The sequence below is a fragment of the Globicephala melas genome, chromosome 4 (genome assembly GCF_963455315.2).
Source record: "Globicephala melas chromosome 4, mGloMel1.2, whole genome shotgun sequence".
Lineage (NCBI taxonomy): Eukaryota > Metazoa > Chordata > Mammalia > Artiodactyla > Delphinidae > Globicephala > Globicephala melas.
The window spans coordinates 5,096,574-5,118,902 of record NC_083317.1 but is presented as its reverse complement, the minus strand read 5'-3'; the positions used below and the strand labels follow the sequence as shown (position 1 = coordinate 5,118,902).

Genomic DNA, 22,329 nt, shown 5'->3' with positions numbered 1-22,329 from the left:
TAGATAGGTCATTTTGACATGCTTGTGATCACATACAACAGGATTTCTGAGTCTGGTAATAAACCTTGCTGCAGGAGATATTAAAAAAAAAATTTTGTGGTGCTAATTTCAAGGGTTTAACCATAGTGAAAGATAATGATTAACAGATTTTTATTTAGTTTTTAATTTTAATTATAATAATTATATGTATTCATTGCTGAAAAATTTGAAAGTATATATTAACAAAAGAAAAACTGGAAATAAAACTGAAGCTGTCTTGCAATTCCATCACAGAAGGGTAAGTGTTAACATTTTCAAATATCCCTGAAGAAAGAGTTATTCATCACCACAAAACTCTGAAGCCTATTTCTGTGGCCTGAGCTGGGTTGCTTCCCTAGAGCCTTCTACCATCTTTTCATTTGCAAATTCCTGAATCTTCATTCCAATTCCTGAAACTTCTTCATTCCAACTCAATGTTTTGAGGCTGGAGAAGGCCTTCAAGTACTTTCTTTTTTTCCCCAGATGCATTCATAAGTAGCATATTTCAAGGTCCTTGGATTGCAAACATCTTTCTTTTACTATCAAATATGACAAAAGTAACTTCATAATATTAAAATAAAGAACTACGCTTTTGCCCGTAGAACACTGCAGACATGACTTCAACATGCTCTACATTTAATTTACAGAGAAGTTACATGTGATGCTGATGGTTACTCTTTGTACATAATCAGCTGCTGGTGTTTGGGAATGTTCAGGTTATTTTATTTGACCTTACAATTCAACGTATTTGTCAGGATGTGTTTAGCTGTGAATTTCTTTTCACTGATTTTTACACTAAGCACTGAAATCTCGTCTTTTTTTTTATCTATTTAGGAAAGGTTTCTTCAGTTACACTTTTATTTTTTAGATAAAATTTACGTACAGTTAAATGTATAGATCTTAAGCTTACAAACAGAATGAATTTTGTTAAATATATATATCTGCGTAACCACAAAACGATCAAGATAAAAACCATTTCCATCACCCCACAAAGTTGCTAGGGGTTCTTTCAATCATTCTTCACCCACCACAGCTGATCACGTTCTGATTTCTATCACCACGCATTACTTTTGCCTGTTTTTGGCTTCAAACCCATGTTTGAGTGTGCCCTCTTTACACACTCATGGAACCTGTCATAACCGCAGGACAGTCAGCAAAATTAGGAAATGTAACTTTGGAACGGTACTGTTATCTAATGCAAAGTCTGCCGATTGACCAATAACATCTCTTACAGCTATTTTCCCAAGTTCTATCAGTTTCACACCTTACATTTATTTGTGGTGGCTCCTTAGTCTCTCTCTCTCTCTCTTTTTAATAGATCTTTATTGGAGTATAATTGCTTCACAATACTGTGTTAGTTTCTATTGTACAACAAAGTGAATCAGCCATATGCATACATATATCCCCATATCCCCTCCCTCTTGCGTCTCCCTCCTGCCCTCCCTACCCTACCCCTCTAGGTGTTCACAAAGCACTGAGTTGATCTCCCTGTGCTGTGCTGCTGCTTACCATTAGCTAACTATTTTACATTTGGTAGTGTGTATATGTTGATGCTACTCTCACTTCACCCCAGCTTCCCCCTCCCCGCCACGTCCTCAAGTCCATTCTCTATGTCTATGCCTTTATTCCTGCCCTTACCCTGAGAAAAACCATAATTCAAAAAGACATGTACCATAATGTTCATTGCAGCACTATTTACAATAGCCAGGACATGGAAGCAACCTGAATGCCCATCAACAGATGAACAGATAAAGAAGATGTGGCACATATATACAATGGAATATTACTCAGCCATAAAAAGAAACAAAATTGAGTTATTTGTAGTGAGGTGGATGGACCTAGAATCTGCCTTTAGTCGCTTTTAATATGCAACATTCCTCAGTCTCTGTTGCGTTTCTTGACTTTGACATGTTTGAAGTTACTTTGTAGCCAGTTGCTCAAATTCAGTTTGATATTTCCTGGTGATTAGATACAAGTTTTGCGTTTTTGACAAATACCATGGAAGTGATGTTGTTTTCCTGTCCTTATTGGCCATTTGTGTATTTCCTTTCTTAAAATGTCTGCTCAAATCTTTTTTCCATTTTGTTAGACTATTTGCCTTTGTTATTGATTTGTAGGAGTTCTTTATGTCTACTGAATACAAGTATATATATAATATATACATATATATTGGATATAAGGTATATACGTAAACATATACAAGTCTGTACAAGTTTACTTTTACATGTGTATATGTCAGATATCTCATATAAATTACATATAATGTTTGTCAGACATATGTGTATATATATTATACATGTCTGTGTTAAATATTTTCTCTCATTCCATATTTGCCTTTCCATTTTCATATATTTATACATATATTAACATTAATGTGTATATGCAAATTTATACATATGTATATGTACATATAATTTTAATCACATCTATTAAAAGTTAAAATTATCATTCTTCATGTGAAATGGAGGAACGTTGCAACAAATGATTTCAAAGAATTTAATTTACATTCTGTCCACTGTGTTATTCTATCTATTTATGTTATAAACTCTATAACACAATATGGTAATTGCGTAGTTGTTTAATTTGTCAATTGCTGTTTAAAGAAATTAAAAGAGAGAAAACAATTTTGCTAAATGTTTACTAACGTATTTGTCATTTCTCATACTCTCATGCTGCAGATCTGAGTTTCCATTTTAGGTCATTTTCTTCACCCTGAATGACTTCATTTACCATTTCTTGGTGTGCAGGTAGGTCTTCTGGCATAACATTCTTCAAGCTTTTGTTTATTGAAAATATCTTTATTTTGCCTTAACTTTTGAAGACTATTTTTGATGTATATAGACATGTATATTGATAGCTTTTTAAATGTTGAAAAGAATAAGTCAAAAAAAATCATTTCAATCTCATTAAGACTGTAGTTTTTGCATTTCTTTTTGTGTTCTAGTTTCCCCACCTTCCCATCCCACCAGCAATGGAAAATATACTCAGGGGAAATGTGGTATTAGTGTAGAAATCACCTAATATTTTCCCCTTCTTTCAAGGGTGAAATTATTTCTGCCTGCTTCTGGGTGTTTCCCCAGTGTCTGCAAACAGTTTTGCTTTTCCCAAAGTTCAAAATTTTCACCTTCTTGCAGGTTAGTCTGATACCTGCTACTCCATCATTTCCAGAAATAGGACTTGTTCTTATTCTTCTTTATGATTCCATTTTTCCAGGTGTTCTGGTCTGATCTTGAACCTATAATTATTAGATTCCAGTTTCTTTAAACTTCCAGTTTCTTTGTCCTCATAGGAAATATTCCAAGATTCTACATTATGTCAGTGGCCATTCTAAGTTCACAGTATTGTGAGTTTTTATAATCCATGTTAATCCATAGCTGTTACAGGAGGTTACGTCGTAACAAGGATACTAGTTAGACACCATTTTAAGGCAGTTACTAGCTAATGTATTTGTAATTCCATTTCCGCTCACTTTGGCGACATTAGCATTATCATCTTTCAGACGAGAAAAAATAAAGTGAAGCTTCTTGTCCCAAATGGTACCTGGCATGCAGCAAATAAATCCGTAAGTAGGCTCAGCGTGCTCCTCTGCCCCCTCTTTTTATTCAAGCAACAGGTTTTTTTGGAGATGAAAGCAGACGTTATTTTCCCAGTAAGACCTGAGTGTCTTTGAAATCTTTCTTGCTGCCACTCTCTGATAACCTCACCTCTTTCAACATCATTATGGATTATCAATATGCTCTTTAGGTTTTCTTCGTCACAGGAGATGGTTGCCAAGGTAACCAGCCCTAGACAGGTAATCTCTCCCTTTTCTACAAAGAATCTAAAAATAGTGACTATGTGAGGACTACAGGGCATCATCATTAGCAAACTGGCTCTGTGCAAATTGATTACTGTCTGCACTTAATTATTATGTGGAACACAGTGTCAGACTTTTAATATGAGTACCATGCCTTCAGCTAATTTCGCCTCTGCTTTAAAATGCTCACTGTCTGCAAGGAAATGCTCGAATCAAAATAAGAATGTCATTCTAAGCCTGTTTCATATCCTCTTACCATCAAGAGATATTTAAACTTATTTTCATATATAAATGGATTTTCTTTTTTCCTCCTTTAGGCTATATGAAACTCATGTAGTTATTTTAATCAGTTGATAACAGATGAATTTTAAATTATATAAGAAGGCACAATTTCCAACAAGACATGCAAATACACAGATAAAAGCTAGTTCAATTATCTGGTGATAAACATATGTCTCTCGCTTGACTGTTACCTTAATAGCTTCTTTCCCTGGATGATTGATAAGCTTGAAGATGTAAGTAGGCAGCAGGCGGTTAAGAAAAGAAAACAACATAACATACCTAAAACCTACTATGATAACACAAGGTAATTCTTCAAAATTCCATTCACCTAAATCTGTGACTCTATGGACCCAAATAGACAACCCCACAAACCAGAAGCCATTTTTTCACTCCACCAAGCACCACATTGAAATGTTGCTCTAAATGTTGCCTCCATAGTTGTGCTTATCAATTTTGGGGGAGCTATTTTCCCCTCCAGGGGACACCTGGCAACGTCTAGAGACATTTTTGTTTGTCACACTGGAGGAAGGCGCTGTTAGCATCTAGTGAGGGGAGGCCGCGCAACATCCTACAGTGCATAAAGCAGCCTTCCAAAGCAAGCGCTCCTGAGAACCCCTGGTCTAGAGGACAATGAATTGTCAACCAAACCATAAATCTCAAGCTTCTAAGGTCTATATCTTTTTTTTTTTTCTTTCTTGCGGTACGCGGGCCTCTCACTGTTGTGGCCTCTCCCGTTGTGGAGCACAGGCTCCGGACGCGCAGGCTCAGCAGCCTCGGCTCACGGGTCCAGCCGCTCTGCAGCACATGGGATCTTCCTGGACCGGGGCACGAACCCGTGTCCCCTCCATCGGCAGGCGGACACTCAACCACTGCGCCACCAGGGAAGCCCTAAGGTCTATACCTTGACAAGTAACTTTAAACACGTGAGTGGGCAACGTTTATGTTACTTAACCTTAAGTTAAATCACGTTACTTATGTTGCTTCTACCATAGACAATGTTCATTTCACCAGAACTTATTCTTTTATTTGCCCAGTTGAGCTTGAAAAACTAGGGTAGAATTATAAGCTGGTCAGATAGACAGAAATCTTAACACTGTGAGTTAAGAGCAGTGTTTCACCCTTTACTCTTGCTCCTGAGTTTGGGCTCTGGGTTTGGGCTCTTTTTTCGCCGAACCCTGTAACGGGGCCCACTGACCTTCAAGGACCACCTGCACATAGTCTTGAGCGGACAGCTTGTCCTTGCGCACAAAGCACTGGTACGCGCCCCCGTCACTTCGGACCATGTGATCCATTATAAGGTTCTCGTGGTTGATGCCTGTTATCCTGACATTCTTTCCAGGGTTGATGACTTCACCGTTTCGGTACCAGGAGAGTTCCTGGCCCTCACTCCCTGTCACACTGCAGGACAAGGACACCTGGCTGCCCACGCTGCTTTTAACTTTCCTGGGGCTGATGGCAGCTTTCAGTGGCTCTGGAGTTTTGGGGAAGAGAAAAAGAGAAGGTAAAAACAGCACACATGTAGAGATCATTTCAACAACATGCTGGACTTATGACAGGCAAAGGCATCTTCGCAAGCACTCTCTGCCCATTTGCCAATATGCCAAGGTGTTTTTTCCTCATACAGGGCACTGAGTAGTCAAAGATATTAAACTGAGCTGACAAGTTAATAGGTTTTATGTAAGTTATACAGTCTTAATTTAGGACTTGTAAACAGCACTAGGTAGGCCTTCTACCTATAATACTCCAAGAGTTAAGGCACCAGAGGGATTTAGAAAGAACATTTTTTTTTACAGTTAATTTACCATGTACAATTGCTGTAAGTGGTAATGTGTACAAATTTTCTGTTGAAGTAAATTTCTTGTTAAGACTGTTATCTTTCTATTGCTTTTGTAGGGGATGACATTGCAAAAAGAAAAAGAAAAGAACCTTAAAAAAGAACACACTCCATATATTCTTATTTCAGTATTATTTCATGGTGCACCATTTTGTTAGGGAACACCTCATCACTATTCGTTTTTTTTTTTTTTTTTTTCTGGGCTTCTTTCACTGTATAGCAAATAGACTGACATGGGTCATATTGCTTTCTCACTGAGTAAATGTGAGGGTTAACACACTGACAGTAAGAAATGCAATGTGCTGGTTGCCAGCAAGGACAGAAATATTTGAATATTTAAATCCTATTTGCCGCCTCCCAGCGTGGCACAGATGGGTTTGCTCTGGGCCATTCTCACACACACATACTCACTCCCCTCCCCTATGTGGCTTAACCAGGGCCAGTAACACACAGCTGTAAGAAAGCAGGTAGATATTAGGATTCGTGACCATGAAACGGGGTTTTGTTCTTTAAAATGAGGCTAACTTCTTTGGATAGGTGGTAACTCTCATCTTTGACTTCCTATGTTTTCATTCAGCAAACCCAATTGAATGCCGTAGCATTTATTGAACATCTACTATATGCCAAGGATGGGGTTAAACTCACAGGTGAGACAAACATGAATAACATTTGTGGTGCCACTAGTATGTGCCATAAAGCTATCAAATATCTTCTGAACATGAGTTAAGTCAGTCTTCCCACAGTCCTGCAAGTTTTGTGTTATCATCTCCATTTTAGAGAAGAAACGATTATTCCAAGAGATCAATTAATTTAACCAAATCCATTCAACAGGTAAATGGCAAAAACCAGTTGTTTACCCCAGTTATTACTGACTTCTTGTGTCACCACATTGTGAAGTCTTTAAGAAATTCAGTCTTCCAGATGGATAAGACAAGTACAAGAAGGAAGATAGTAACCCAAAGCGTCCATTAGAGACGTACACTGTGTGGAAGAGGATCGATAGAATGTCCTCAGACATCAAGGATGGATAGAACTGAGGCCAGCTGGGATGAAGAGAGGGCCTCTTAAAGAGTGGGAACTGCAGGAATTAGAGCATGAGGCACTGCCAGGTCTCAGGAAGCGTTTTGGATCAGTTTGGATGCTCTGAAGGAGAACGGTGGGAGAAAAATTACACAGGCAGTCTGGGACAAGACCACAAAAGACCTCCAGATTTTGGAATCAAATCAGAGGGAGCTAAAGAGAGCTTTCTAGAATTTTTAGCAAGTAAGTGCTATAGACAAACACATTTTTTGGAGAATCCATCGATCATATTGTGTTGGACAGACGACAGTGGGGAAACTGGTCAGCAAAGGGGCATTGCAGATGTCTCATTGAGGTGCAATTAAAACTCGATCTAGTAATGAGAACCTACTGTAGAGCACAGGGAACTCTACTCAATGCTCTGTGGTGGACTAAATGGGAAGGAAGTCAAAAAATGAGGGGATATATATTTACGTATAGCTGATTCACTTTGCTGTACAGCAGAAACTAACACAGCATTGTAAAGCAACTCTACTCCAATAAAAATTAATTTAAAAAACAAAACAACTCGATCTAAAACTGGGTGGAGGTGGAGAGCACAGCTGAGAAACACGGTGAGATACAATCTCTAGGACTTGGCAGGACTTGGACATGAAAGAAAAGTCTTAAAGAGGATCCAGGACTTAAAGTTTGCATTTGGAGGGTTTGAGGCTGAAAGATGTCTAGAATAACAAGAGGCTGGTAAATGGTAGAGAGATGATGGAGAGAAGTTTGGGATACTGTTCTTTGGAAGTGCCAGCTAAGCATCTGATATAAAACTGGGAGACACGCTGCTCACCTGACACTCAACAAGGAGGCTGAGGTTGAGCATGCAAATTCAGGGCTGTTTTCAGAGGGGAGGAACCTGAAGCCATAAAATAAAAGAGGGCACCAAAAGAAAAGAGACAAGATAGAATAGAAGAAGTTTCGGACTTTGGAACCCAGGAGCATCCTTTCTGCCTGGAGAAGAGAGACCAAACAAAGGGAATAGTCAGAAGGCAGGATGGGAACAATAGAGGCATATCTGGCACTTTTCCAGACGTGGCAGAGTACAAAGATGAAAACAAGCTCAGTCAGAATTAAGACTTTTCCACAAGTAACTTTTAAAATGTAGACAGTGGTAAATGCCTTTACAGAGAAAGCAATAAAATACTCTGAGCCTTGAGCAGAAAATAGGAGGGAAACGGGATGTTTTGAGAATGAGGCACTGCATTAGACTTAGAAAGATGGGAAGTTTTAGACATTCAGGTACTTGAAGACCATCTTACATTACATGAGGAGGGAACAGCATGACTTGCAATTAGGGAAGGAACAGGTTTGCACGAGAAGAGGAAGAAGTTGGATCTCACAGGAGTAGGGTTTTTTGAAGAAAAACTATGAGAAGTATGACCGTACAGCTTTACTTGAGATGCTTTCCATACTATCCTAAGATACAAACTTTATTCAACAGAAACTGGGGAGCCACGAAAGGTGGTGTTGAGCCTGCATACTGGAGTGATTCTCATTGGCTGTCCAATGCTGCATTGTTTCATCTACAAGGGTCTTCAGCCATCGAAATATAACTGTGCAGACATTATCCTCCTTTTCTTTCTAATCTCAGCCTAAGCATGTTCGAATGACATTTGCAGGACTCAGTCTGGACAGCCGATTCCAGGCAGTCATTGGGATATTTATTTCAAATGTACTCACTTGGGCTGGTATTGTGCTAAAGCTGTCTACACCCAGGGTGACACTGAAGAGGCAGTTCCATAAACAGGCATAAGGCTGGAAAAAAGCCAGGGTAAGAAAATGCCTCCCTTTTCAATGTCAGACTCGTATTCAGTTTGCTCAGTTCAGTTCATCAAATTTTTATGTATACAGATATGTATGATAACATACTGGCAACTGAGAGCCACATATTTTGACCAGAGTTCTGACACTCATTTCTGGCCATGTGATCTTGAGTAACTCACTTTGATTTGGTTTCTGCATGAGCAAAATTAAGGCTTTTCAACTAGGTTAGAGCGCTTCCCCCTGCAATCACACCCCTCCTTCTTCCGAGTCTACCTTTGGCGTCCTTCTCAACATCTTCCTCACATCAGCCACTACAAATCAATTAGAGATGAGATATATCTACCATACTTGGCCTAAATTATCTATAATATTGAGTCCAAGTCCAATATTTGGATAATAACAACCTTATATACAGCCCTCTATAGAGCTGATAATAGCCCCATTTAGAAATTTAAAGCAGCATCTGGAAACAGGCCAAGGACAACTACTTTGATCTGATCACCACTGCTTTTGCTGACAGCACCACCCTGCCCTTCTCCCTCCACTGACTTGCAGACAGGTTGACCATTCTGAATTCAACAGCTAGATAACGTTATCTTGGAAGTATATCCTGTGGCTCCCAACTCTCCAGCTGTGTAACCTTGAGAATTTGGAGCCTCAATTTCCTCGTCTGTAAAATGGGGCTACTGTGGGTCTCAGCAGGGCTGCTGTAAGGATTCGTGGGGGCTACAGAGAAAGCCCGGAGGTCGGCTTGTAACAAGAGCTCCACCATCACCGCTGCAAGTTACCATCCAACTTACGTTTCACGTACAGGCGGCCTATCACCTTAGCAGTTCCATATCTGTTGGACACTTCACACACATAGCTGCCTGAGTCTGAGGGGCGTGCATTCTCAATAAGCAGCCCAGTCACGGTCTTCTGGAACCTTCCAGAAAGTTCCAGGGGCATGTTGTCCTTCAGCCAGCGGTAATCTGGCTCGGGGTGGCCGAGCGCTTTGCAAGGCAACTCCACACGCTGCCCCGCCATGGCTTTGCGATGATCAAACCCATCCAGTATGGACGGGGCTGAGTTCGCTGGGTCTGCAGAAGAAAAGAAAAGCCTATTAGATATGAGTTAAAGTGGTCATTCAGAATCGTAGGGCCTCGTGTATAATTCATTTTCTATGTATCGTTCCAACTATTGATACAGATCTTTAAGATTTTATATATATATATATATATATATAAACAGAAAAAAGCACTATTCATATAAATTTCTTTTTCTCAGAATTTACAAAAGGTTGAAGCAGTTATATCCCTAAAGAAGATATACAAATAACTGATAAGCACATGGAAAGATGCTCAGTATCATTAGCCACTAGGGTAATACAAATTAAAACCACAGTGAGATACTACTTCATAGCCACTAGGATGGCTATAATAAAAAACACAAGCAATAGCAAGGGCTTGTGAGGACGTGGAGAAGAAACTGGAACCTTCATACATTGTTGATGGGAATGTAAAATGGTGCAGCCACTTTGGAAAACAGTTTGGTAGCTACTTAAAACGTTCAAACTTCAGTTTACGGTAAGGTCCCAAAAGCTCCACTCCCAGGTATCTACCCTAGACAAAGGAAAACCTATGTCCACTCAAAGACTTGTTCACAAACGTTCATAGCAGGATTACTCATAACAGCCAAAAAGCTGAAGTAATCCAAAGGACCATTGTTTAGTGGATGGATAAACAAAATGTGAATATACATACATACTATTCGGCAATACAAAAGAGTGAAACACTGACATGTGTTACAACATGAAAAAGCCTCGAAAGATTATGCTAAATGAAAGAAGGCAGATACAAAGCCATATACTGCAGGATTTGACTTAAATGAAATATGCAGAAAATGAAAATCAGTAGAGACAGATAGTAGATTAGTAATTTCCCAGAGCTGGAATTGGAATTTACTGCAAATGGGCAGCAGGGATCTTTTTGGGTAGAAAATAATGTTCTAATATTAGATTATATCTCTATGTATTTACTAAAATCATTGAATTTTATACTTAAAATGAGTGAAGCTTATGGTTGGTAAATTAAATCTCAATAAAACTATTTTACAAAAAAAGGAATGGGGCATTTCTTTTACATTTAAGTGATGCTTGATACGTGCTCTCATGGAGACATTTGGTCAGACATAGACTTAGTACAACCACACAACATTGGATTTAATTTCCATCTCCGTGTCTTCAAACTTTTTATCTACATCTTTAAAAACCAGTTTTTATCACAAAAATTTGCAAACTCACACAAAACAAGAGAAAATGATATAATGTGTCCTATATAGTCATCACCCAGATACAACAGGCATCACAATATTTCTATCCTCCTTCTGTTTATTTCTCTACAGCCTTTGCTTTTGGTGCCAACATGCTTGACTCAAGTCATAAAACCTATGTTATCTAGAATGCTTCTCTGATGAAAATAAGAGTTTTCATGTATAACCACAATGTCAGTATCACACAAGAGTAATAACAGCCTCTTGGTATCACCTATCATCTACTCCACATTCATTGTTTCATAATGAGATAAAAAGTCATATTATTATTACTGTTTTTATAATTGAGCTAATCAAATCAGGATTGTTTTACAGTTAACATTTTGTTGTTATGTCTCCTTTTCAAATGTTTTTCCAGCTTTATTGAGGTATAACTGGCAAAAATTGTATATACTTAAGGTGTCAAATGTGATGCTTTCAGATAAATATATTTTGTGAAATGATCACCAAAATCAAGCTAATTAGCATTCATTGCCTCACATGGTTACCCTTTTTTCCTTTTCATTCCCCTTCCTTCCTCCCCTCCACCAACTACCCATTTGTTCTCTGTGCTGATGAGTCTGTTTTGTTATGTTTATTCATTTGTTGTTTTAGATTCCACACATAAGTGAAATCATATAGTACAATATTTGTCTTTCTCTCTCTGACTTATTTCACTCAGCATAATACCCTCTATGTCCACTGATGTTTTCACAGATGGCAAGATTTCATTTTTTAGGACTAAATAATATTTCATTGTATATTTATAGCACATCTTCTTTATCCATTCATCTACTGATGTACACTTAGGTTGCTTCCATATCTTAGTTATTGTAAATAATGTTGCAATGAATATAGGGGTGCATATACCTTTTCAAATTAGTGTTTTTGTTTTCTTCAGATAAATACCCAGAAGTGGAACTGCTGGATCATATGGTAGTTCTATTTTTAATTATTTGAAAAGTTCCATACTGTTTTCCATAGTGGCTGTTCAGTGCATGAGGGTTCATTTTTTTGCAAATCCTTGCCAACACTTTTTATTTGTGGACTTTTTGATAATAGCGATTCTGAGAGATGGGTACTGATATCTCACCATAGTTTTGATTTGCACTTCCCTGATAATGAGTGATGCTCAGCATCTTTTCGTATGTCTGTTGGCCATCTGTATGTCTTCCTTGGGAAAAAAAAAATCTATTCAGGTCTTCTACCCATTTTTTATTTTGTTTTGTTTTTTGGGTTTTTTTTTTGCGTTATGTGGGCCTCTCACTGTTGTGGCCTCTCCCGCTGTGGAGCACAGGCTCCGGATGCACAGGCTCCACGGCCATGGCTCATGGGCCCAGCTGCTCCACGGCATGTGGGATCTTCCCGGACTGGGGCACGAACCCGTGTCCCCTGCATCGGCAGGTGGACTGTCAACCACTGCGCCACCAGGGAAGCCCTACCCATTTTTTAATTAGGTTTTTTTTTGATGTTGAGTTGTATGAGTTCTTTGTATATTTTGGATATTAACCCCTTATCAGATATACCATTTGCAAATATATTCTTCCATTCAGCAACCTTCTCATTTTGTTGATAGTTTTCTTCACTGCACAAAAGCTTTTTAGTTTCATGTATTCCCATATATTTATTTTTTTGCTTTTTTTCCCCTTGCCTGAGGAGATAGATCTAAAAAAATATTGCTAAGACCAATGTCAAAGAATGTACTGCCTATGTTTTCTTCTAGGAGTTTTACAGTTTCAGGACTTAAGTTTAGGTCTTTAATCCATTTTGAATTTATTTTTGTATATGGTGTGAAAGAGTAGTCCAGTTTGATTCTTTTGCCTTTAGGTATCCAGTTTTCCCAACATCATTTATCAAAGAGGCTATCTTTTACCCGTTTTATATTCTTGCCACCTTTGTCATAGATTAATTGATCATAGAAGTGTGGGTTCATTTCTGGCCTCCCTATTCTGTTCCATTGATCTATGTGTCTGTTTTTGCATCAGTACCATACTGTTTTGATGACTGTAGTTCTGTAATATAGTTTGAAATCAGGGAGCATGATATGCCTCCAGCTTTGTTCTTCTTCCTCAGGATTGTCTAGACTATTCAGAGTTTCTTTGGTTTCCATACAAATTTTAGAATTATTTGTTCTAGATATGTGAAATGCCATTGGTATTTTGATATGAATTGCAACGATTCTGTAGATTGCCATGGGGAACATGGCCATTTTAATCATATTTATTCTTCTGAGACATAAGCATGTTGTGTCTTTCCATTTGTTTGTGTCATCTTCAATTTCTTTCATCAACGTCTTCTGGGTTTTGGAATACAAGTCTTTTACCTCCTTGGTTAGATTTATTCCTAGGTATTTTTTTTCTCGATGCACTTGTAAATGGGATTGTTTTCTTAATTTCTCTTTCTCATAGTTTGTTATTACATGTATAGAAATGCAAGAAATTTCTGTATTTTAATTCTATATCCTGTAACTTTACCAAATTTATTGTATGAGTTCTAGTAGTTTTTTGGTGGCATCTTTAGGATTTTTCTGTATATAGTATCATGTCATCTGCAAACAGTGATAGTTTTACTTTTTCCTTTCCAATTTGCATTACTTTTATTTCTTTTCTTGTCTGATTTCTGTGGCTTGGACTTCCAGTTCTATGTTGAATGAAAGAGTGAGAGTGAATATTTTTGTATTGTTTCTAATCTTAGAGGAAATGCTTTCAGCTTTTCAGTGTTGAGTATGGTGTTAGCTGTGGGCTTGCCATATATATGTTGAGGTATGTTCTCTCTATACTCACTTTGTTGAGAGTTTTTTTTTTTTTTTTAATTTATTTTTGGCTGCATTGGGTCTTCATTGCTACTTGCAGGCTTTCTCTAGTTGCAGTGAGTGGGGGCTACTCTTCATTGTGGTGCATTGGCTTCTTATTGTGGTGGCTTCTCTTGTTGTGGAGCACAGGCTCTAGGTGCTCAGGCTTCAGTAGTTATGGCACGAGGACGCAGTAGTTGTGGCTCATGGGCTCTAGAGCACAGGCTCAGTAGTTGTGGCACATGGGTTTAGTTGCTCCACGGCACATGGGATCTTCCTGGACCAGGGCTCAAACCCATGATCCCTGCATTGGCAGGCGGATTCTTAACCACTGCACCACCAGGAAAGACCCAAGAGTTTTTTTTTTATCATAAATGAATATTAAATTTTTTCAAAAGCTTTTTCTGCCTCTACTGATATAATCATATGATTTTGATTCTTTAATTTGTTAACATAGTGTGTCACATTGATTTGTGTATACTGAACTATTCTTGTATCCCAGGGATAAATCCCATGGATCACGGTGTATGTCTCTTAATGTATTGTTGAATTCAGTTTGTGCTAATATTTTATTGAGGATTTTTGCAATATTCATTCTTGATGTTGGCCTATAATTGTGTGGTGTGTGTGGTGTCTTTGTCTGGTTTTGGTATCTGAGTGACTGGGTGATTCTGGCATCACAGAATGAGTTCAGAGGCATTTCTTCCTATTCAAATTTGGAATAGTTTGAGAAGGATTGGCTCTTCTTTAAATGTTTGGTAGAATTCACCTGGGAAGTTGTCTGGTCCTGGAACTTTGTTTGTTGAAAGGTTTTTTTTGTTGTTTTTTTTGTTTTTTTACTGATTGATTTCATTAATGGTAATCAGTCTGTTTAGATTTCCTATTTCTTCCTGATTCAGTCTTGGGAGATTGTACATTTCTAGGAATTTATCCATTTCTTCTAGATTGTCCATTTTATTGGTGTATAATTGTGGTAATCTCTTATGATCCTTTGTATTTCTGTGGTGTTGGTTGTAACTTTTCCCCACTTATTTATGACTTTATTTATTTGGAACCTCTCTCTTTTGTTCTTGATGAGTCTGGCTAAAATTTTATATATTTTTTTAATCTTTTCAAAGAACTAGCCCTTAATTTTATTGATTTTTTTCTATTTTTTTAGTTTCTATTGCATTTGTTTCTGCTCTGATCTTTATAATCTCTTTCCTTCTACTAACTTTGGTTTTGTTTTTGTTTTTCTAGTTCCTCTAGTATAAAGTTAGGTTGTTTATTTGAGATTTTGCTTATTTCTTGAGGTAGGCTTGCATCACTATAAACTTCCCTCTTAGAACTGCTTTTGCTGTATCTCATAGATTTTGGATTGTTGTGTTTTTGTTTTTGTGTGTATTCAGATATTTTAAAATTTCCTCTTTGGTTTCTTTAGTGACCCATTGGTTGTTTAGTAGCATACTGTTTAGCTGCCACATGTTTGTGATTTTTGCAGTTTTTTTCTCTTGTAGTTGATTTGTAGTCTCATATCCTTGTGGTTGGAAATGATGCTTGATATGATTTCAATCTTAAATTTACTGAGACTTGTTTTTGTGGCCTAGTGTGTGATCTTTCCTGAAGCCCATCTGATCTAATGTTTCATTTAAGGTGAATCTTTCCTTATGGATTTTCTGTTTGGATGATCTGTCCATTGATGTAAGAGGGGTATTTAAGTCCCCTACTATTATTGTGTTGCTCTCAATTTCTCCCTTTAAATTTGTTAATATTTGCTTTATATATTTAGGGGATTTTATACTGGATGCATAGATTCAATTGTTATATCTTCTTTTTGGATTGATCTCTTTATCATTTTGTAATGTCCTTCTTTGTCCCTTTCAGTCTGTGTGTGTCTTTAGATCTGAAGTGCGTCTCTTGCTGGCAGCATATATATGGGTCTTGTTTTTTTTTGTTTTTGTTTTTTTTTCATTCAGCTACTCTATGTCTTTTGATTAGTTATGTACTTATTCCCATTTGTTAATTGTTTTCTGGTTGTTTTGTAGTTCTTTTTTGTTCCTTTCTTCTTTTTATGCTCTCTTCCCTTGTGACTTGGTAACTATCTTTAGTGTTATGTTTGGATTCTTTTCTCTTTTTTGTGTATCTATTATAGATTTTTGGTTTGTGGTCACCAAATAGATATCTATCTATCTATCTATCTATCTACATATATATGATTATTTTAAGTTGATGATCTCTTAAGTTTGAACATATTCTAACAATCCTGCATTTTTAGCAATGCTTAACATATTTGACTTTGTATTTTATGTCTTTTTGTTTTGTGTATCCCTTAACTACTTATTGTAGATATAAATCATTTTATTGCTTCTATCTTTTAACCTTTTTACTTGCTTTATAAGTAGCTGATCTACTATCTTTACTGTATGTTTGCCTTTACCAATGAGATTTTTCTTTCATAATTTTCATGTTTCTAGGTGCAGTACATTCTTTCTTGCTTAGAGAAGTCCCCTTATCATTCCTTGTAAAATGGGTTTACTGGTGGGTGCTGAAATCTTTCACCTTTTGCTTGTCTAAAACTCTCTACCTCTCCTTTTGTGGAGTGTTCTTGATTTTTTTCCTTTCATCACTTTAAATATATAATGCCACTCCTCTCTGGCCTGCAAAGTTTCTTCTGAAAAGTGAGCTGACAGTCATCTGGGAGTTCCTTTGTACTTAATTAATTTCTTTTCTGTTGCTATGTTTAAGTTTCTCTCTTTATCTTTAATTTTTGCCATTTTAACTGCAATGTGTCTTGGTATGGATCTCTTTGGTTCACCTTGTTTGAGATTCTCTGTGCTTCCTGGACCTAGATATTTGTTTACTTTCCCTGGATAGGAAAGTTGTCAGCTATTATTTCTTCAAAGAAGTTGCCTTCCCCATTCTCTCTCTCTCCTCTTTATGAAGCCCATGTAATGTGAATGTTAGTATGCTTGATGTTGTCTTGGAGGCCTCAGACTGTCCTCATTTTTTAAATTCTTTTTTCTTTTTTCAGTTCAGCTTGAGCGATTTCCATTACTGTCTTCCAGTTTGCTGATCATCTAATCTACTACTGATTCCTTCTAGTGTATTGTTATTTCAGTTATTGTATTCTTCAGCTCTGCTTGGTTCTAACTCTTTGTTAGACTTCTCACTGTGTTCATCCATTCTTTTCTTGAGTTTATTGAGCATTTTTATGATCATTACCTTGAACTCTTTATTGGGTAGATTGTTATCTCCACTGCACTTAGTTCTTCTTCTGGCATTTTATCTTGTTCTTTTGTGTGCAATATATTCCTCAGTTGCCTCATGTTGTCTAATTCTCTGTTTTTATTTCTATGTATTAGGTAGGTCAGTTACATTTCCTGATCTTGGAGAAGTGGCCTTATACAGGAAACATCCTATGGGTCCCAGTAGCACACTCTTCTCTGGTCACCAGAGGTATATGCTCTAAGGGTGCCCTTATGTGGGCTGCATGCACCCTTCTGTTGTAGTTGAGCCCACTACTGTGGGAGTGCTGGTAGGCAGGGCTGGACCCCAGCCTGGTTGGCTGGCAGGCCCTGCCTCATGCAGAGGTTGCTGCCCCACTAATGGGTGGGGCTGGGTCTCCATGCAGCAGGCTGCTAGCCTGGGTCGGGGAGTGCAAGGTGTGCTGCCAACTGGTCCATGGGTGGGTAAGCCTCCAATGCTACTAGGTGAGAGAGAGGACTCTAAACAGGCACTTGCCACAACTAGTGTCCTCATGGTACAATGAGCTCTCCAAAATTGCTGCCACCAGCATCTCCCCAGGGGGAGTCCCAGTTGCTTAGTGCCTCTGCAGGAGGCTCTCCAAGATCAGCAAGTGAGTCTGACCCAGGCTCTTTTCAAATTACTGCCTCTGCACTGGGTATCAGAGTGTGTGAGATTTTGTATGAGCCCTTTGAGAGTTCTATTTCCCTCAGCCCTCTTGTTCTGCTGTATACAAGCCCCACTGGCTTTCAAAGACAGACAGTCTGGGGATTCATCTTCCTGATGCAGGACCTCCAGGCTAGGAAGCCTGATGTGGGGCTCAGACTCTTCACTCCTTGGGGAGAACCTCTGCAATTGTGATTCTCCTTCCTTGTGGGTTGCCTATCCAGAGGTGTGATCTTGACTATATCACGTCTCTGCCCTTCTTACCTGCTCACTGTGGTTCCTTCTTTATCTCTTTAATTGTGGAAAACTAGTCTTCAGGTCATTCTCATCAACAGTTTCTCTGCAAATAGTTCTAATTTTGGTGTGCCCATAGCAAGAGGTAGCTCAGGGTCTTCCTACTCTGCCATCTTGGCCACACCCCCTTACCAGTGATCTTAGTTGTTATGGCTCTTGATTCTCTTTTAATTCAGATAAGACTCTCCTTCTATTTCCTTTCATGTCTTTGACTCATTGAAGAAACCAGGTGAGTTATCTTACAAGAAATCTCACATTTTGAATTTCTTTCTTCATGGTGTCATTTAACCTGTTCCTCTATTGCCGTTTTCCTTATAACTGGAATTTAGTTGTAAAGGATAGTCTAGATCAAGTTCAACCATTTTTCTTTCCCTTTGCATCTATATGCATCTATATTCCCTTTGCATATATATGCATCTATATAACATGTTGCTTTCCCACACTCAGTGAGACTAAATTGATCAGAAAATTCAGATGATAATGTTTGTCTGAATTAAGTTATTTTATTAAGGGTTGAAAATGGCAATTTTAAAATTTCCGTTTTCTTTCACATTCAATAGATGTAATTATTCTGTAAATAAGAACTTTTCTCCCTGAACTAGGGTTATTTGGTTATCTTGAAATACAGTAGTTACAAGAAAAACAGGAAGAAATTTTGTTGTTATCTTTAATGACTAATTATCAAAATCAAGAGTTGGTGTCTGCCTTAGTTACCTCTAAGTAGATTAATAAGTTTCTTATTATTGCTTTTGTTATTATTAAATGTCTATGTATGTGTGCACATGTAAGTATATATGTAAATGATTATGCAAGCATATATATGTACATATGTGTGTTATATATACACACATGTGTGTATATGTGTGTGTGTGTGTGTATATATATATACACATACATATATATATGCATACATACAATTGTGACAAGACCCCTTTTATGTTCCAGGCTCATCTTATATGTTTCCTGTCCCAGACCAAGAATCCATTGTTCTTTCAAGGAAACATGGTCCCTGTTATTGGGGAATAATATTTAAAGAAGACTATGATCTAGGTGGTAGAGGTGCTTGTTGCTCTTCATTGCCCACTGCCCACTGAAAAGGGAAAGAACTTGGAATCACATATTAAAAAAAACATCAAGTGTGTACTGATACTTTCTATTGGATATTTCATGAATTTTATTAATTCTTTGGTTTTCTATTTTTATCTTTTCTGTTACACTGAAAATCTTGGTTCCAAATAAAAATAATATAAACATAGTTAATTTTCCCTCTGTTATAGTATCTTATAGGATGAAATTCTTCTAGGGCCTCCCATACTACTGAGCCTTCTCTCTCTGTTTAGTGTTCCACTCTGGCTCAGTTTGATTCCTAAATCCAGCAGTTTCCCTCAGGGTGAGATTCTGTTCTTCTGAAAGTAGTATTTGCTAAATATTTCTGAGATCTGCAAGGAGTTAGGCTACTACCAAGCTAAGTGATATCATGGCCCTTTTGCATTCAGCTTCAACTCAGAGGTTGTGTAGGTCTATCAAATTGTTGTGAATATTCTTGGACACATTTTAGGTTTCCATTCAAGAGATGGTCCTCTTCTATTTTTTATTTTTTTTAAATTTATTTTTGGCTGTGTTGGGTCTTCATTGCTGTGCACAGGCTTTCTCTAGCTGCAGCGAGAGGGGGCTTCTCTTCATTGTGGTACATGGGCTTCTCATTGCCGTGGCTTCTCTTATTGAGGAGCATGGGCTCTAGGCGTGTGGGCTTCAGTAGTTGTGGCACGTGGGCTCAGTAGTTGTGGCTCATGGGCTCTAGAGCGCAGGCTCAGTAGTTGTGACGCATGGACTTAGTTGCTCCGCGGCATGTGGGATCGTCCTAGACCAGGGCTCGAACCTGTGTCCCCTGCATTGGCAGGTGGATTCTTAACCACTGCACTACCAGGGAAGTTCCCGTCCTCTGCTTTTTGGAGATGAGCATTTGCTGGCAACTTTGCAGTTCTGTGACTATATAGTAATCCCAGTAACTCTTCCCTTTTCACTATCCATCACCTCTTGTTACACTGCTGCTCTTCTTACGCTGGTCCTATTGTTGTCAGTAGTTTGTCCATAGCCTCCCACAATTAAGAGTTTCTGGGGAATCCCCATCACCTAATTTTGTTGATGTCATCCACGTGCTTTTTCTTCTGTCATCCTATTGCATCTGTTTCGGCTTCAGGAGAAGTTTGGAGTCGTTAAAAACCTTGTTACTGACATGCCCCCGCCATGATCCAAACCCCATGTGTATATTTTTAAATGAATTTAAATCTAATTTAAAATAAAATTAATTTCTCTTTGCCTTCAAAGCTTAGAACTCTAGAACAATAATCCGCACTCAGTGTCTATGTTCTCATCTTCTAGCACTGACAATCTCCTCCCTCAACTACTTTATTAAAATGTCTGTGACCCAAAAGTCATAAGCGTAATTCACCACATGCAGCAGACTCTCTTATGAGCCTTTTGATTATGTGTGACTCTGTTGACTTCTCCCTTCTTGCAAATACCACCTTTAACCCCGAACGTTTGGTCTTATTCCCTCTCTTCTGCTGGCATCTGAGTGTATGGTATGCCTTCACTAGATTCTGCCCTGATGTTCCTCACTTATCTGCACAAATGCTCATGAGGCGATCTCGTGGACGCTCATCACTTCCATGGTGACCCAATGCTAATGAGTCCTGCTGCCTATTTTTGAAACATCAGCAAAACATGCTTTAACAAAATTAAAAATAAATAACCTTGGGATTAAGAAAAGCAAATTTGCCTTTCTCACTCTGAGAGTTAAATTTGAAAATCAGTACTTACTGATTTAGAGTAGAGATAAACAAGATTACCTTTTCAGGCTTTCTCTCTTTTTAGGTTTCTCTTTAGAGAAAAATGGGCTCCCAGATTATCATCACTTAATTCAGGTTCTTTCGATGGAGAAATGTTTATTTGTTTCTTTTGCTAAGCTCAATCTCATACCCAGATCCATGCCACCCCCAGAGACTGCTCCTTTCTTAACTCAATATTGTCATAAAGAAGTTCCTCTTCAATGCAAACAAGACCTTTCCTAAGATATTCTGAACATGTAGATGATTGTGTTGTCATTAAAGCTACCATGGAATAGATGACAGATGCCATTCATTTTCTAATTCATTTTCTCTACATTTTTGAAAAAAGTGAGCATATTTTTACTGTAACGATTATTCTTGCCCTTAAAAGAGGCAACAAGACATAACTATAATACAAGGGATAAAGTATCAATTGACATGAAAAAGAAGAGGTAAAAAAAAAAGTATTTTCAAGTTCAGAGGAAAAATCAATGAATTATGACTTACGTTTGTTCTACACCTGAAAAGACAGGTGGGCTTTGGCTACTTTAAGGATGTGAATGGGGAAGAGGAATCCAGATAGAACATTATCAAGGGCAGTAAGTGGGTGTTCAGGTGACATTGTTTTAATTACCCCAATGTTTAAAAACTTCCCATCATGTCTCCCGCACAAAACGTCATGACAAATAAAATAGATATTCACTGCATGGATCGATTTTACACTCTAAAGCTATAAGGGCGAAGGTCAGATATTTTGCACTTGATTTTTAATACCAAGATGGTCATTTCACGCTTTAAACTGCTGCATGAAGTGCTAATGTGTCCCCGTGTGAATGGATTGCTGATTTGTTTTACAGACGGGCCAATAGCAAGCCAACTATAAAGATTCTTCAAAAGGTCAATATTTTCTCAAAGCATAAATCCCATTAAAAAAGGCACAAAACGGACATATTTATCACAGTGGAATAAACTTGCTCTGGGGTTTTCTTCACTCAAGAATAATCCTGGAAGGAGTTAAGAGAATGTGATTATTTCTTTAACTTTAGACGTGGATAATTTCCCCACTATTGTTAGACATGATACAGGGAACAAGTTGGCACCAGGGACCGGTTTCATGGAAGACAATTTCTCCACGGATCGGCAGGGGTGGGGGGAATGGTTTAGGGATGATTCAAGTGCATTACATTTACGGTGCACTTTATTTCTATGATTATTCCATTATAATATATAATGAAATAATTATACAACTCACCATAATGCAGACAGGAGGCGGAGCTCAGGCGATAACATAAGCAATGGGGAGCGGCTGTAAATACAGATGAAGCTTCGCTCGCTCGCCCGCCACTCACCTCCTGCTGTGCGGCCCGGTTCCTAACAGGGGCTGGGGATCCCTGTTCTATAGAACCCCGCCCTGCTCCCCCAGATCTATGCAGGGTAGGAGGCATCATGGTGCTGGTTGGTATTGCCAATGACA

The 22,329-nt window shown here is 38.2% G+C and overlaps 1 protein-coding gene across 6 annotated transcripts in view; it reads right to left on the bottom strand.

The window, feature by feature from the left end:
• Positions 1-22,329, bottom strand: part of DSCAM (DS cell adhesion molecule) — a 752,061-nt gene that overhangs the window by 316,479 nt on the left and 413,253 nt on the right. For all 6 annotated transcript variants that reach the window (XM_030835449.2, XM_060297784.1, XM_060297782.1 and 3 more), the window contains exons 5-6: positions 9,563-9,841; positions 5,292-5,567 (exon numbers count right to left, since the gene is read on the bottom strand). In XM_030835449.2, coding sequence (XP_030691309.1) covers positions 5,292-5,567; positions 9,563-9,841 — 555 coding nt within the window. The remainder of the gene's footprint in view (positions 1-5,291; positions 5,568-9,562; positions 9,842-22,329) is intronic.